The sequence below is a fragment of the Lathamus discolor genome, chromosome 3 (assembly GCF_037157495.1).
Source record: "Lathamus discolor isolate bLatDis1 chromosome 3, bLatDis1.hap1, whole genome shotgun sequence".
Lineage (NCBI taxonomy): Eukaryota > Metazoa > Chordata > Aves > Psittaciformes > Psittacidae > Lathamus > Lathamus discolor.
In genome coordinates this window covers 13,603,518-13,622,029 of record NC_088886.1, presented here as the reverse complement: position 1 = coordinate 13,622,029, position 18,512 = coordinate 13,603,518, and the positions used below count along the sequence as shown (strand labels likewise).

Below are 18,512 nucleotides of genomic sequence, written 5' to 3'. Positions count from 1 at the left end.
TTAGCCTTGATATTACATGGATGATTACAGGTGATTTTATAGGAATCAGACAAAAAAGCAGAAAAGAAAAACCAACCCATAATCTAGTCTGAATGAAAGCAAGCCATACCATTTTGAATTCTCCTGTTCTGCTGCCATGCACATACAAAGTGAAAGCATCTCTTAAGTACGAGGTGGGAGAGTCTGCTGATCAGACTACTTAGCACCCAAAGGGCATGAAAATAAGAAGTGAAAAGGGTCTAAACTTTCTGTATGTATCTGCAGTCCACTGAGTACAACTCAGTGTTAGGCTGATACAACTTCTTTAACTGTAGCAGTAAAGTAATTCAGAGTTCAATTGTACTTCAAATGGAGAGGGCTCCTCTAGGAATTAGAAGAATCAATTACTGCATATTAGACATCGCACACACAACTTTTGTGTGAGCCTTTAATTTGAAAGCAGGTTTGGGCCTCAGTAGAAAAGCATGCACTTTGTAACCTTGACTTTAAACAGTATTTTCTCAGAAAGTTTTTTAAGTGAGATTCTTTCTCTCATATTGCCTTCCTACTCACTCCTTTCGATTCCTGGCTTTTGCACGCCAGAGACAGAGTTACATTTTGGAGCCTTCCACTTTAAAAGCAATGACTGAGCTGCATATTTCTTTAAAAGTTTCAAAATATTACTAAGCAGTAAACCTCTACATTGGTTTATTATACCAGTTTTTAACCCCAGAAACTTAAGGTCAAATCTAGATTAGACAAACTGGTATAACTTCATAGTTTCACCAGTTTGTGGCAGTGCTTCATGTACATACTAAAAGACCAGTTTATGTTACTTGGACAAGTAATCTTTGCTCAAGAGAGAAGACAAAGCCTGGGACAGCAATGCCACTCACAAAAAACTCACAAACTGGGGAGGTTTTACGAGGTTCTGGTGTGTGACCTCTGTCACTTTTATGGGCACTCAAATTATTCAAGCTTTTTAGACAAAAGTGAAGAATTTCAGAGTGTGAAAAGGACACAACTTGCCAAAGCAAATCAGAAACCTAATCCCAGTTTGTAGGGCCAGAAAGTCATTATTAATAGATGGCTGACTGAGTGCAAGATGAACTGTTGTCTGTAACTGCAGAAAGCAGAGAATGATCATATCACAAAATTATCATGCCTCTCGAAGCACACTTGGTGATAGCCTGAAAGGAATGAAGGGGCAGAGAGACCAAGACATGAGAAACAATGTTGTCTGTTTAAAATATAGTAGCTAGATAGTTTAATGCATCATTCTGCTATAATATTGGAGTACATTACTTTTAGACGTGGCCAGGATACACTGAGAAGCCTTAATCTTCAGTATATTCCCAACATATCCATCTTTTATGTACTACCTGTGGCATTTTATAATACTAAGGTACCTGCAACATCAGCAATCATGCAGAACTTCATAATCATATTTGGGGAAAACAGCACAAGGGATTTAAACAAATGTTACCAGGAAATCTCTGCTTCTTCAACTAATGAAAACATCCTACAGTAATGTTCCTAATTCTGCTTTCTAGATATTTCATGGGAATTCCATGTAACTTCAGTGAAAAAAAAAAAAATAGAGAAAGAAAATGCTTAAATTACTCGGGGCACTGTTTCATTTTCAGATGTAATACAGGCTATCTGGTCAAGAAGGTGCCCTGGAGAATGTTTTTGCTCTATATTTGTGCCATGCCCGCTGATTATAAACAGTAGTTACTGATGATCAAGAAATGTAAACAGGAATAAAACACAGCGAGAACTGAGCTGCCAACAACTCTCACTTTTCCTAGAACTAAAACATTTTCCTCACTTTGAAAAGATAAACCAGCTCCTGATGATGCAACATTCCATGTAGCAATCCTGTCTTGTGAACAAAAGTGCAACACAATGTCTGACCTCCTGACTTTGGTGGGGATGTATTGTTGAAAATGAGATTAAAGATCTGCTGTTCAGAGCAGGCTTGGATTTACAGGGATTTGGTGGCAGTGAGGAGAGGTGAAGAAGGTGGTAACGGCTGGCTGAGAAAGCTCTAACACTCTTAAATTCACAGCGCAGGTGAAAGGAAATCTGCAGCACACAGCAAGCACAGCTTTCCTACCTTTCCCGAAATGAAAGTTTGCATCAGGTTCTATTAAAGCTATCTGAATGCCATTGCAAAGGCATCTGCGCTCACAGTCTACCATGTTGAGCAAGAACGGCAGCATATTGTGGACTATTTTCATCAGGTATTCTTCAGCTAATTTCATTCCTCTCATGCTATAAGATCACTCATAGCAGCTCAGAAATGCCTAATGAAAAGAGAAGTAGTGTATCTGACTCCAGTCATGCTGTTCTAAGGGAATTAATCGGAGTCATTATTACCTTAAACACTTCCATTCAGAGTGGGGTTTATGACGAGCTCAAGAAAAGTAAATGCTGTTTCAAATAGGTACCTCTATATATTAAATCAAATAAATGAATTATAAAGTGCTGGCACTTTTTGGCTCTAATCCTGTTATTGCTTAGAGCCATTTCTAATGCAAATGAAGAATGATGTAGCAGAGCTGTTTAGCAATTTTCTTTGATGGGCAGTGCTGGCTGCTGGAAAGCAGCAGGAGAGCTCAGATGCAGAGTGTTCCAACATGTCTTGTAAGATTCCTTCCCAAATCTAATAATCACCCCTCCCTCCTGCAAAGTGTGATCTTTAAAGAAGGCTCAGCTGAGCAACACTGCCCATCTTTGCACAGAGACCAAGACACAAGAGCTGCATCTAGCCATGCAGAGGAAATGAGCAATTTCTAGGGAATTTGCTTAGGAAGTTCCACTTCTGCCTGTTTACAAAAATGCACTTGATATGGATTTGATTATCACTTGGTCACCCAGGACTCCCTCCCAGGTAAGCATGAACTCACATAAGCAAGAATACACTCTTGTGCTCTCTGAATGTCAGGATAGTGCATCAGGAGCCATTTGGGAACCCTGGCTGGAAGATACCTTCATAACTCTGCCATAGACTTGCAAGATGATACCTGTGCACAATTTGACAAATGACTCCCTGTATGAGCTTTACAATCAGGAAAATTGGGAAATTAAAGTTGATTTAACATCCTGCAGTGCTTTAAAGTCTGTGGATTATATGCATTATGAAATGCTAAATGTTATTAATGAAATTTAACTGGAGGAAGAACACTGACTTTAATCTTGGGAAGGAATATGGGCCAGGGAACTGTCCCTCTCTTTAAAAAAATGTTTCATACAGCCAGTAGGAGGTTGTCATTAAGTAAAAACATAAATATGAAATGTGGTATATTATGTGTCTACTGTAAATTCAAGTAACGCAAATTTCTTCAGAGACTGCAAACTATCTGGACAATGTGAAATGGTGCATAGTTACCGACTTTACAATGGAATAGCACGGGTTCTCTTTAGGATATATACAGAAAAGTATAAGCCACAGTTAACCTTAATTTCTTGGGCTTTTTGATGTGTGTCTCTCATGAATGTGGGATGTGGCACTGACTGGAAACCCCGAGCTACCAAGATACAACACTGCTGACTGCAGCCCAGATCCCAGACCTTCAGACCCAATAACACAACCTCAGAAGAGGCAAAGCGTTACAAAGAGGTAGTGAGGAAGAAAGACCAGACACCCATGTCTGTACTAGCCACCCTCAAAACACTGAACAGGCGTCCTGCTAGCAAAATCACCAAAGATGAATCCTTTGTAGAGTGTGTGGCTGGGGGCACTCAGAGAGAGACCCAGATGTGGTCTTCCCCAGTCCTCAGCACACTCTGCTACATACTTAGGGGAATCAAAGGTATTTATAGTGTTGCATCCAAGGGAAATGTGAGACATGGCATTCCGAAGTGAATGAAAACATCAATAAAACAACTTCCACTAGGATAGCAGAAGGTCTGGAGAACTGGGCAGACCTTACTGAAGAAAATGTCCAGGAAAAAAACCCTCAGAAAGCTGTTTTCCAGTAAAACTGATCAGGCTGCTAAACAGCATTTCTTCAACAATATTTCTGTGGTTTTGCCCAGACTTTTCCACCTGAGGAACGACTTCAGAAATGGAGAAGCAGGGCTTGCTGAGATCCATATGTTGTGGTGAGAAGAGATATAACTCCGAGCTTTTTCCACAAGATTGGGCAGGGCAATCTGTCCTCAAAGGGCATATTTACAGGAAATCATCAAAGATGAATTTGTGGTTTCCACTTTCCTGATTGGGGCGGATGGCACGGTATGATTGCTATTCCAGGTCCCCAGATTTCCTGCTGTTTTCAGTATTTTGCACTTTAAACTGTTTCACAACTGACTTTGGTCTTTTTTTTAATTTATTTATTAGAAAAACACTTCTATCCATTTAAGTAGTTGATGCTTTCACAGCCCTTTGAAGCTGTAAAGCACTGCAAATTTAGAAACTGTTCTTAATAATCATTTGGACAAATGGATCCAGAAAATTGCATATTGATGGAAGGAGTTTATGTTCTTTGCAGTCAAATATTTCCTTGCTCGTTTCATGCAAAATTGCTTGGCCAAACAGATTTTCCCAAGGCTCTCACAATAATGAATGTAACTTTCTTTTGTTTCTGGCTCTTCTCCGAACCCATCAGGAAAGGGTAAAGCATAATGACACAGGTCTGTTGTCTCCTGTAAACCTCTGGGACTGTTTTCTCTAATGTGATTGTTTGAAAATCAGCAGTTTTCTGCCAGGAAATAAAATAAGCCATTTTCTTTCCAAGTAACACTGAAAAAATCTGAATGCCACAGAGCCTACTCACTCATGCAACATTAATTTTTAAAAGAATCAATTTTGTAATCTTTCAATTATGGTTTATTATAGTGATAATAATCACTGAGAAATCAGGGTTTTTTTTCCACTGCTAGTGCTGGTGGCTGTCATTAAACCACTTTCAGCAATGCTGAAAACACCTGGACTAATAAACTAAGCATTATTTATTTATACTTTGGTTTTACTTATTTAGAAACGTATTAAACATCAATTCCCTTAGCAGTTGGTGATGTTACAAAAACTAAAAGCAAATAAATCATATCTGTAGTGCATAAGGACCTTAAAGTTACTGCCAGTCTGGCTGCCTTTCACTGTCAGAATTGACAAGTACTTACAATGCCCAAACAAACCACACTGATCTTGCTCATTGCTAATGCCACGGAACACATGAAGTGAGTCTCCATGTGAACACCTCTTGTGCTGGAAGCTCACAGAGAGGCTGTCCAGTCTCCAGTCAGGCAGTCACATACCAGATCCCTTTGCCTTTCACACTGAAGTCACACTGTACTGGATGGTTGGTACATTTGAGCACCAACATGAAACATTTATGATAGGTAGTACATATACATACATATAAATCGCCATGTAACAGCTCCAAGCCTTTACCAAGGCCTGCATATACAGAGCTACACACTTGTGTAACAGGGAAAACACACTGTTCATACAGCAGATCATTCCAGAGCTTAGCATTTAACAGCATGAGCACAATGGGTTTATATTATGTTCACATTTTACAATAAAAATTGCACAGAAAAGTCACGTGGTTTCTGATCAAAATCTGAGCTCCCTGCTGCTTTAATTCCTGTAACCAACAATCATCAATAAATAATCATGCACAGCTTCTGCATCCCACTGTGATATTTTGTTTTTGTTTTAAGTACAGGATGTACTGAGTTGGGATCTGCAATTCCAGATCAGACTCTCAGGTGTTCTGCTCCAGGATTCATGTGGAAGAGCAAGGGCAAGGGTATAAAAAGCAGAACTGATCTTCATCAGGTACCTTGCAAGTCTGTGAGCTGTTTTAAAAGAGACTGTGCTGAAAACAGGAGGTGTGTTTGAGGCAATATGTTTCACAATAAAAGGACAAAAGGTTGAAAGAAGAAAGCCATAGTTACAAACAATGAAGCAGGAAATCAAAGAGGAAAAAATGTGGAAAAATATCAGTAAAGTAATGACAGAGAAGGAAAAAACATCTCTTGAAAGCAAAGAAATGTGCCAAATGAAAACAAGCATCCCATTAAAGAGAAACATGAACAAGGCAGAATTCGCAACTGAACTACAGTGACAGCGCAACAGCCTGCGATTGGAAGGATCTGAGATGATTCTTCCAAAAGCACAAAAGTTGGAAATGCTTCAGGACTTACTTGGGGTCAGGCCTCACAGACAACGTGCACCTTAGTATGTACTGAGCTCTCCTGTCAGCCAAACAATGACTCAGACAGTAACCATGCTCTAAACACCACTATATAACCACGTATACTGTGGCTCTCAAATTTGCCCCACTATTCAGCTCACTGGAACAGAAAGTTAAACCTGACCTTTGCGAAAACACCTACAAGGAGACAGGCCTATAGCTTGATGCATCAAATACTCAGCTGGCCTCCAACCTTACTCTCTTCTGCAGGAGCCTGGGGGTGCCTCAGCCATCTCAGCTATGGGCAAGAGCAACAGGAAACGTGGTAGAAAGGTGGAAGTCCCCAGTCCCCTCCCTGTGGTGGGAAAGGTTTCTCTACCTCCTTGGAGGGGAGGCCAGGCTGCCATGGACTTCTGGCAGCGGTGAGGTTGCCAGCTCAGTTTGTGGCTCACCCTCTTCTGTCACCATCTTTACCTCCCAGTCAGTTCTAGAGCACTCTCTTGGCGTGTAGGGAATAGGATACTGCACAGCGGAGGAATGGTGAAAGGCCAAGTCATTCATTCATTCACTGAATAAAGAAATCAAGCCATTCTTTTCTGAAATGTAGGCAATTAACATAAACTAATTAAATATCACACTGCTAGACCAAAGACGTTTTCTATTGATGTCATTTAGTATATTACCTAGAAATATCCATGCAATTGTATTTTTAATGCCTAGTTTATAACTGCTTAATTCGTATCTCTTAATTCTGTTTTAGAGTAAAATGTATTAGATGATATAGCTCCCACTTCCATGAGTGTGGCATTTAAAGGTAACATTCAACCATGCAATTATGTTTAGAAAATATGCACACTATTGAAAACATGAGGACAATCTTGTATCTTTGAAAATCAGCGTAGTCTGATCTGGATATACAAATATCAAAATTCTGGTTAATGATCTTGTCATTTGGGAGCTCTATCCATGCATTCCTGACCTAAGCACTTTTAACTTTGAGCGAAATATCCCAACACACAAAATGAGAGACCTTATCCATGTCAAAGCACTCGTTTTCTATTTGTTCTTGCATGCTCCACCTCTGGATACAATAGAAAAGGAACTTGCTCATATGCCTGAAATACAATTCAGTTGTAGACAACTAAACCAAAATTGCCACAGAAGATAGATAGTACATACATTTAACATTTCTCATTCACCTAAAGAGAGATGGTGTTCTATTGACTGACTCAGTGTCAAACTACCTTCATTTTTCTAACACGTCAAAACTGAAGAACATAAAATTATCTTTACGGTTTTTGTTCAGTGCAGCCATGTTGCAAGATTTGACTATCTCTAATAATTTAATTTAAGAATGTTCTTTATGAAGACTATAAATACACCTTGATAACAAAAAAAACAGCCCCAAACTTGTAAAAATAAAATGAAATAGTATTAAAATAGTCACATTCTGAAGTCCATGGAGAATAGACACTAACTGAAGCATGGAAATCTACAATTCTGTGCAAATTGTTCTCTTAGAGGAAGTGCAATAATATTGTAAAATGTAATTAGATATAATCTTCCCTGTTTTCATTACCTATGAACATTATGTAAAGATAAACTAAAGCATAATGAGTCTTTTCATTATCACATAATTGTTAGTTTAATGGTTACATTACCGGCAATATAATACTATACATACTTCCACCTCTCATATTAGTGGGCAATTATTTTGAAACTTTCTATTATAATCTACCCTCAGAGACCAATACATTAATGCCGCCATTTGAGTATAATAATGACCATGCTTTTGAAATCAATATGATAGCCTCAGGGAAAAATGCAAAGTAATAATGAGGAAAATGTTTATATTATATGCCAGTCCTTGTCCTGGTACACAGACAGGAGTTTAAGGAAAACATGTGGAGTTGGTGCTGCTACGCTGAAATTGATTGAAAACATATGAAACCAGTGGTTATTATTTCAAAACCAAGGAAAACTTTTAAATTATCCACAATTAGAAGCTTGAACATGAGACTGCAATAAGTCTTCCTGAATATATCATCCCTGAGTACCATTCTAAACCATATCCAGAAATATTGCCTGAAATACTCAATTTCCCACTGATAAACAACTAACTGGCTTTAGTTACTCACCCATTCACCACCTTTCTCTAATAACCAAGTAAAACAGTGTAGCTTGGCAAGAAGCCACTAGTGCTTAGACAGGTCTAAGCAATGCATAAAGCTTGAGATTATCCTGAGGATATCCTGTATAAAGTTAAATGATGTTTCATATCCCTAAGGCACTCCATGAGCAAGACCCAAAATACCTCTAAGAGTGAGAAGGCTCTGGGATGCCACTGCAGCAGAGAGTCCCCAGCAGCATCTGTACAGTGGAGCTGAAATCCGACTCTGCTGAACACTGCGCTTTCTTGAAAGAGAAGGTAAAGGCAATTTAAGACCATGAAAAAAGCCTGGAGAAGTTAAGGACCACTGCTTTCTTCGACTCCAAATACAAAACATATTTCGACAGTGTCATCACTAATACAAAATCAGAGTGGCACAGAATGAGACAGCAAAAAACTACAACCACTAAGCTCCAGCAAAGACACAATTCTCCCTTGATAAAAGGAAAAGCTACACGTGAAAAATGCTTGTCGCATTTCTTAACGGACTAGAGGAAGGTGTGACAAGAAAGTGAAGACGGATGGAAGCAGGGTAGGAAACAGATAATACTTAAAAAAATGAAACAAATTCTTCTTTCAAAGGAATACTGCTTTGCAAATATTCTTCGGATTATTTTCTTTCCCATATGTGTTGATCGATTTTAAAATGTCAAGAGACTACTGCTAATTTAACATGGAAGGAAGTGCTGGAACATTACCATGTTTGGTTGAAAACAGGTTATACAGAAACTGGTTCCATTTTGCAGTTCCAGACCATTCCAAACCAAAATTAGCACTAAGAGATTGAAATGCCTGCATACAACATATGTAAATACACAACATTCAAAAAGCCCTATGATTTCTGCACGGAGATGGCTCCTACTTTCCCCCGCCATCATTTTTTCAGGAAAGTCAAGTTGTGAAAAGAGGATAAACATTCCTTGCCTCACAAAGGCATTTTGAGGCTTAAGTGACATCTGCAATATTTTAGGAAATGTTCTCATGGAAAATGTTTGGGATGCTCTTCAGGGACAGGAGCACTAGCATCTCTAATGAAGGTACTTCAAGGAAAACTCCAAAACAACATATGGAGAGCAAACTGAACACAGAGCACATACTTCTGACATTTATCTTTGCTTTTATTGTTCAAAGCATGCTGTTTGTTTCTTAGGATTTCATCCGCTATCACTTTCTTTCCTTTTTCTGTGTCTTATTCTACACTAGTGACATCACCTGCAGAATTTTTAAGGTTTTGCAGCAAATTCCATGCTTTGAAAGTTTGAATGAGTCATGTAGAGAATGTTATTAGACAGGAAGTTCACACCTCCTTTCTTTAACTAGTATGGCTATAACAGAGAGAATATGCTTGCTGGGTTGGCTGATAAAAACAAAGAGAAAGAACTCTCCAAAGACCAGGATGGGATGGTCACAGCAAACTTGCAAAGAACAAATATTGGCATTTAGAAACCTTTTCTTCTATAGCAGTTGCATGTTTACTGAATGCTAATGTACTGGGTAGCGTTGCTCAGGTTCTGAGATGAGTGCTGTCTCTGATATGTGATCCCAGTACTGAAAGCTACTACAAACAAGACTTGCTTACAAAATACTGAAAATACAATGGTTGAATCCTTGAACACCTGTGTAAAAAAGTATTCTCCTTTTATACCCAAGCTAAGCTGCATGTCGATCAATATCCAAGACATCAGAAAAATTATTTGACATTCCTCAAGACTCAAAATAAATGCCCACAGCTCTAGATATGTTTTTCCAAACTCTTATAGCTTCTAAAACCTCCTGAAGGTGTGAATGCCAGAGAAGAATTTCACATGCTGCTCCTGTGTATGTTACTCTTTAAATGCATATCTGCCTCACTGTTAAAAGCTCAGAGAATTTGAGTATCACAGGAACTGCATAGGACGCAGTCAGTGATTGTTTCTAAGTGCAGGTTGTAGCATATCCCAATAGCACATCAAATTCTCTGAGAAGTGTGGCTATGAATCCTAGTTACCTTCAAAGACGTCCGTTATAAATCCATGTGCACATATATATACATCTGTACATTTTCACTGTTCTGAAACTGCAGCCTGAATTCTTTATATGGGACACCTGATAACAGATACATAATAAAACAAAGTAGAACATCTGTTTTGGTTTTATATGGGTAAAAATACATACTCAAGATGTGCATAAGTAAGCGCCTAGTTAACATTGGGTTTTAAATCAGTTTAATGAGACACAAAATTTCACCATTTTCCCCCATTTTTCCTCCCACCTATGTGCAGGAGGTCTTACATGGCCTTGATTTCGTACCAATTAAATTTTTAGTGCAGTATTTGTTTACTAATCTTTCTACATCTTAAGGTAAAATACTCTGACATCAGTTCAAGCTAAACTATTTCTACTTTGAAACAGTTTTTCTTTTGCTCTGTTGCCTACTTGTTCAAAGCTTTGAGAAAACAATCTTTAGAAAAGATCAGTGAGATATTTGAAATTAGTTCTCAAACACCTTTTCTTATAAAAGTCTTTCCTACTAAGTTTTACTAGCTAGTGAGCGGGCAGATGTGCAGAAACTATTCTCTGTCTGAAGCAACAAACCACTGTAGTGTTTTATTCCCTATCTCCTAAAGCTGCTGTCCTCCCTTGAGCAGCAACTCTGTAACACAAAATCTCCCGGTGCATCTCATGCAGCTTGGTTGCAGCCTGTTGCCTTTTGCTCAATGCTGTAAACACAGTTCAGTGAATTTTAGGGAGCTCCCATTAGAAAACCCACAGTTATCAGTAACCAACAGGTATCGTACAAAAGCAATAGCACCATTGCACTTATTTTCTAATTGACTTAATATACCTTAGGAAAGCATTGCTGTGTGACAACTGATGAGAAGTAAAGATTTCAATTGTAATGGCTCTGTTTTTTAAAGACAACTATTTCACCTGGCAGCAAGGTTGAGTTACAGAAATAGATTAATACCTTGATTCTTTTTTTAGTTAATTCTGCTCCTTTAGAATTTTAAGCTCATTTAGGAAAATCAAGGTCTACTTTAAGCCCTGTGATCTGAAAAATCAAAAACATTGAACTACAGAATATGATCCAGTTAAGCTTCTATGAACACCAAAGGCTTAAATCAAAATCTATTCATCTGCTAATTTTTCCCTACAAGATTTCTGCCTTTGCAACTAGAAAGTATCTTCCCTACCAGCAGCAAACTGGAACCACTGTGACCCACAGTGCTACCAGGATGGCGAGCATATGAATCGCTCATTTACATAACCCTTTCAGAAGGTGCATGTTCACAGGATGCGAGAAATGTTGAAGCAGAATCTCATCTACAACGTTGCTCATGAGAGGTACCAGCAACACTCTCATGACCATAAAAGTTGCACGATATTTGAAGGACTGGAGGGAAAAGGTGTGCACGTAATTAGGACAGTTCCAAACACTGTAAAAAGATTTAACACACAGTTTGTCAGGAGCAGAAAATTGATTCAGTGGCACTTAAAGAAGATGTGATAACTGAAATGTAATAGATACTGGATTAATTCAAGGAAGATGTGAAAATGCACAAAGATAAAGTAAATCCTGATTATGTATTTCTTGACTTAAATCATTAGGTAAAAAGAAATAACTTCATGGCTAAAGTCAGCAACCACCAGAGAATCAATAGGTCTCTGAGCCCACAGCAATCTATATGCAGCCACAGTTTTATCACAAAATATTAGTTAATATTGATATTTTTTAATAAAGTTTCACTTTACTAAGCAATTAGTGTAATATAGTAGGAGCTGTGTTTTTTAACAAAAGGGCTGGTGCTTTGCACAGCATTTAGTGGCATGCTAATAAAAACCGGACTTCTTCTATTGAGTTCCATCTGCCTAATAGAGAAAAATGTTCATCTTAATTAGGAAAATCTTCATAAAGAGATATAAATGCAGTTACTAATGGGCTGCAGGGAATAAATCTAGGACACTGAGGAACAACTGGTGTTTTACTAGGAAATGGAAGAGTGAATATAAACCCCAAAACAGTTGTTAGCCGTCTGGTGATTGACCACAAACAGCAATAGATGTTGAGGGTTTAAGTGTTTTATAATGAAAAATCTATTTATTTCATTAAGGTTTCACGCTTTAGACCCTCGTTTTTTCAGGTAATAAAGCAGTCTTAGCCAACAACGAAACTATTTAAACCCTCTATGAATTAAGACAGACAAATCCATTAGCATTTTTTGAAGGAGTTACTTTATAAAAAGAAAGAGTGGAAGTGCCAAACAATGGTTCAAGAAAGATCCACCATCAAGCACCTGAAAAATGGTCACTATATGAAACACGTATTTTGGGGTTTGCCATGATGCACACAGGCAGTTGAGAACTTTTTGGTGCCTATATTGGTCCAGCAGCAAACACTACATCATCATGATAAAGGCTATATCAAAATGTAAACTACAATTCATTTTTGGCCTTAAGAGTGTTTTGACTTTTTTAACAAGGCATTATAAGTCACTCTGAATCAGTTTTTCCATTGTCTTCTTCAAAAAGTTCTGGAATTTAAGGATGCTGATTTTCTCTTAACTCTGCTTGTGTTCCTTTCAAAATGAAATAAACTTTCACTCATCTTCCAGAATTTAATTATTTATTATATTAGATATACTTTTTTTTTAAAAAAAAAAGCATGTTGATACAAAGCACTGATGGGAAATACTCTCCAAGTCCCAAAATCTGAGGCAGATTCAAGTGTCAGTGTTCACTGCTTCCCAGTGAAAAACTGCTTTCTGAAAATATTACCTAACACTAGCTAAGATTTTATATTTTCTCTGAATTGCCTTGATTAGGAAACTAATATGGATATGTAAGGAAGTGCAAAAGTGAAAATAGCATTACTATATCATTCAAGTTAACAATCAGAAATACGGCATAAAACTCTGACATGCCGACCACTGACAGCTTTACTACCTCAATTCACAGAGAATATCACCAAACAGTAGAAGTTGCAGCTACTTGAGCCTCAGGGAATGTAATTTCATTTATTCATTTCAATGACATTTTTACTAAAGCTCCATGTAGATTAGTCAGACACATCAAAAATCACATATTAGCTGAGGTGAAGCTGTGATGACTGCAGTTGTCTAACAGTGTCAATCTGAACTTCAGATGAATATAATTTGATAGCTCTAAATGACAGAGATATAATATAGATCTTGTATAACACCGACATAATGTATAATTAGTGAGCAGAACTAAGTAAAATAGCACGTTGAGCACACCCCCAAGTTTTGAATGCAGAAGTCAGTGATCAGAACTATCCATCTTTCTGCCTTGAATGATAACAGTTTTCTAACAACCCAGCACATAGCACCATCCAACATGAACAGAGGAAACCAAGAACTTCTGGAAGCAGAGCACAAAAGCAATTTAGTTTCTTTGGGATGATCCAAGATATTAACAAAAATTCTTCAAAACCGGCCTCTGACTGCAAATGTGGGTCAGTGAACCTGTCTCTTGTAGACATGTTTGTATGGCTAACAATCTTGATAAAATGCTGTTGAATTGAATTGTTTGGGTATAGGATGTGTATTGTTAGAGTTAAGACTGCCCGTGTAGAAAGTCAATTGTCTACCAAACTGGTTGCATAGCAGAACATTATCTCATGTCTCCTAATGGGAATTCTAGGAGCTGAGAATACATCTCCTTGCAAAGCTCAGCAGGCTCTTTTTGGTAGTTATTTATAAGAAGAGTGACTACAAACACCAAGTTAATCCATGCTTTGAGCAGTATCAGCACGTGTTACTGGCTGTTTGATGGGGCTCAGTGTTCTCTGTGTGCAGTGGGACAGGAGTATTTGATCAAGCCACCAGCTCCAAGAGGGAATATGGAGTTGTGTCACAGAGGCACTACTGGAATATCCAGTGCTGAGTGGATAGCCTGAGATGTTTGTGGTATAAACACAACTGGAGTCTGCACTCTGGATGGCATTAGGCTGTTTTACTGATATTAGCACAGATTTATTTTATCACTGCTCTTTGAAAGTGACTTTTAATGCAGACTGTTTTCTAAATGATCCTTAAAAGACACTCCTTTCTTCCTCATCACCTTCACCTAAGGCAATAACATCCAGTGGCATTGATCTATTTGCTGATAGTTTTCATTAATTTTACCCTCCCTAAGGGTGGTGCAGCTTTGGTGCCAGCTAATTAAAAACTATTTAGGGCTGTTCAGTGCACTTTATCAGACCAGAATTAGCTCTGCTGCTTTAATGAAGACTACAGTTTTCCCTGTTATTACCAATTAAATATTGTTATATCATATTGCATCGTATTTCTAATGCATGCAAAGATATACATGGCCTTAGAACCACTTATCTGGACTGAGGTACATACAAAGATGCCACATTTAGTAATTACCTAATGTTTCCTCAAATCGTTTCACTTGACTCAATACATATACCAAAACATTACTGAAGTAGAGGAAGATGCTGCCAGGTTTATGCTCCCTCTAGGGCAGTACCAAGTAAAATGCATTAATGAAAAGTTGTGAATGCCTGGTAATGACTATTATTTATGTACAACAATTATTCAAAGAGGATGAGCATTCACCACCTTGAACTCAAATGCTTCGTTAATGAAGACTCTCAGAAAGAACATATGTCCCCCAGATTCATAACACCGCATGCAAGGTTCATTCTCCAGCGTGGATAAGCCACGTCACATTGTACTGCTGCAGAACTAAAAAATGCTAGAATTTAACAACTGCAAAATAAACAAATTTGTTTATTGGAAGCTATTTAAAGGCAATTCTTACTTCTTCCATGAGCCAATGATTAATCATCTGTCAATATGAAAGCTGTGCTTTTTGAACCTGCACTCAGTGAAGTCAGAGATGAAGCTCCCACATCAGTGATGCAGGACCAGAGCTTTTCTGAAGTAGAGAAGTGACTGTGGCACATACCTTTTAGCTGCTTAACAACCTTAAAACTTGAGTGCCGCTAGGATGTAACTACTCAGAATTCCCACTAATTACCTAAAAAGATGGTACATCACAAAGTACAAATAGAAAGCTCATTAAAGGCTTGACAGACTGGAAATCTGTTGAAATTTTACTATACATTAGTAGCATACATTGTACATAAGGACAGTTTTCTAAGATTAAGCTAAAATAGATGTGGTTACAATCCACTCAGTACATTTTAAAAAGAATTGAACTTGGTTTCCTTCCAGAATTTTTGCTGGAAACATGTTGAAACAGACCTCTGTTCAATCTAATATTGCAAGCAAGAGTTGATGTTTCTCTGAGGAACTGCAGGAATATTTGGCTGCGGAATCTGAGTCTGTCTGAGCATCATAATAGTCTGGCACAGCATGTGAAACTATTTTCATCACCCACAAATCTCTCGTGCTCTCTCTTTACTGCCTCCACAAATGCCACATACCTATCACAGCCCCATGACTCTCCCTAGAAACGGCAGATGGGTCTTGTGAATTGAAGATGTTACAGAAAATGAAAGTTTCCAAACTGAGGTCCCCTGATTAGTAGGGAACTGCAAGATGTTTTCTTGTGATAGAGAAGGTGCTGGCTGGTGACACATACATTCTTTCCCTTGTTTCTGGCTTATAAGTGCACTAAATGGTGTTAAAAACATCACTTAATATTTGACATCGAAAAGCAGGACTAAAAGACTTGCAGTAGATACGAAGATGTTATCTGATTGCCGCTGTGAGAAATGATAGGGTTTTTTTTTCACAGTGTTAAAGGGAGGCATGTGCAAACGTAATGTGATGTGGGTCATGAGGCAGGAAATTTGCTGTTGTTCTCGATGTGAAACGTAGTTGTAATGGATCAAGGAGAAAGAACCTTGGCCACTTTGACAATAGGCTGCTTGAGAACTGTGTTCATAAGCACTGGGAGAACAGAAGTACAATCTGCCCTTGACATGAAAGGAAGCATTTGTATTGTGTTAATTGCATAATAACATGATGTGTTAATTTGTTGAAAAGGAATGGATTAGGCTGGAGATGAGGGTGCTTTAACATTGGATTGTGAGATTTTTTGATAGGATATGCTAAGGCCTGGCCTCACAATAAGGATTTAGATAAAGTATTGTAAAGTCACTGTGACCTGACTGACTGTTAACACGAAAGAGTCATAAATATAAGCAAATTTATGTTTAGCAATTCTATAACATACTCATGATCACATTTAGCTTGATTAATATGTAAAGCGGGTGACCTGGAATATTAGAGAGCATTTTTTGAAGAATGGATCTTGTATATTTTTTCTATTAGCCTCTGTTCATCAGCTTGTTCAGTGAAACTAAAGAAGCCACGATAACCTTGACATCTTTATGACACATAGGTGCTCACTCCAACTCCAGAATCACAGCAGCAACATATACACATGGTGAACCACCTCCAGGCTAAGTTCTTACTTATGTTTCGATAGTTTTAAAAAAGGAAAAATCAATTCTAACCAGGTTCTGACAGTTCAATAACGAAGTGAATCTAAGAAGAGAGAATAAACTCTTCTACTTTCAAAGCTAAGTCAAAAGTTTGGACCCAGTTAAACTGCTGGTGAATATAGAAATACAGAAATACAGAAATATCTGTATTTTTAGTTTGGTCAGAATAGCCACAGTCCTTCAAAACTGCAAATTCATGATATGCTATTTCCAAAAGTATTACTAAGGCACAGCAGTAATCTGGAAACTCCTTCCTACTTAAGCTCCAGTGAGTCTGTGACAGGTGCTCTTCCACACCAAAACACAGAGGATCAGAATTTTCGCAGCTTGGTTATAAAATCCTGCAATTTGTGGCCTCAATTCCACAAATCCAATTTCTGTTTTGAACATAGTAGCCAAAACAGTGGTCCTCACACTTTCTTCTCCTTTACAGCCCCCACTCATGCAGCATAAACACACTGTCTTAGGCAGGTAAAATAGAATTTCAGCATAATTTTGGTAAAAACCTAAATCTATTACGGTATAGCTGATAATCCATTTTCACCAAGAAACAGAAATATTGCCTAACCTGAGTTTTGTGTTTGAAGAAAAGCTGCAGTGAATCTCAACAGATAAGAAAATACAATATCCAGAGTTATTATCCTGAGGTTGTGCATTTGGAAATGTTGTTTGTGTAGGATTATCCTCTTCAAATAAAATGTCAATCTAATCAATAGCAAATTGAGCTGAAAACAACACACAGCTTTGAAAATGTTTCAGGAAGACATCCAATATTTTTGGGACTCAAGCCAACAGAAATGGAAAGAACAGAAGGTAGCGTAGGTGGGGTAAATGGGGCCTAGATGCTGCCTCATCAAGTGCTTATAACAGTCAAAACCATATAACAATCCATTAAAAACATATCTAGTGATTCATTTACTAGGTGGCATCCAGCACAGACTTCTCTCACATACCTTTTGTCAAACATTATAATTGTTCTTTAGGACACTAATTGGTCTTTAGGACTTACCGGTCTTTTCCTGTCTCCTTCTTAAATACTGCATCACAGTAACTCATACGCTTTTCTGTTGTCACATAGATTTTGGCAGTTGGGTAGCTGTCAACAGTTTTCTTCAGCATGTTGTACACAATGCCATTTCCATCCTTCCTCATGTTTCGGAAAGGTCCCCAGATCACGTAAACAGTGTTGTTGGTTTCTTTGAAAAAGTACTCAGGATTCTTGAGGAGGAGAGGCACGCTTGTGTGAGAGACCACTCTTACAGTTGTCCTCTTCCCAACATCCTCCTCATAGCCCTTTGTGGGAGCATTGTTCATCCTCCAAATGCAGGAGGACTTGTCTATCTCAGCTCCCAGCTTCTGGCCAGCCATCTGTCCCGAGTTTGAAACAATGGCACAGAAGTCGCAGTCAAGTTGTAGAGGCTGGAAGAAAGAAAACAAAAATATACAGCAAGTCTTTCACTGTACGACAAGAAGACTGAGAAGAAAAACAGACTGATAGCAATGTTTCTCTTTAAGAACGCTAACAACCCTCATGTGATAGAGCTGGTAGAAACTCCTACAACTACAGAGCTCTGAATGCAATCCATTTTAGTGAAATAGGTGGTTTCAATCTTTTCCTTTGTTTTCCATCTTGCAAAGCCAACTAGAAAAAAAATCCTTTTTTTTTTCTTTAAATCTTACTCTTCCCACTAGTAAAAAATGAAAGCAAGAAGCAAAAGAAAACAATATTTAGATCAGTGCATTCTTCTCGTTTAACATGGTGTTGTCAGCAATAGTAGAGAAAAAGTAATGC

General features: G+C 38.1%; 1 protein-coding gene across 2 annotated transcripts in view; it reads right to left on the bottom strand.

Annotated features, from left to right (window-relative positions):
• ST6GALNAC3 (ST6 N-acetylgalactosaminide alpha-2,6-sialyltransferase 3) overlaps positions 1-18,512 on the bottom strand; it is a 239,486-nt gene that overhangs the window by 62,104 nt on the left and 158,870 nt on the right. For both annotated transcript variants that reach the window (XM_065673600.1, XM_065673602.1), the window contains one exon: positions 17,730-18,139. In XM_065673600.1, the coding sequence (XP_065529672.1) occupies positions 17,730-18,139 (410 nt within the window). The remainder of the gene's footprint in view (positions 1-17,729; positions 18,140-18,512) is intronic.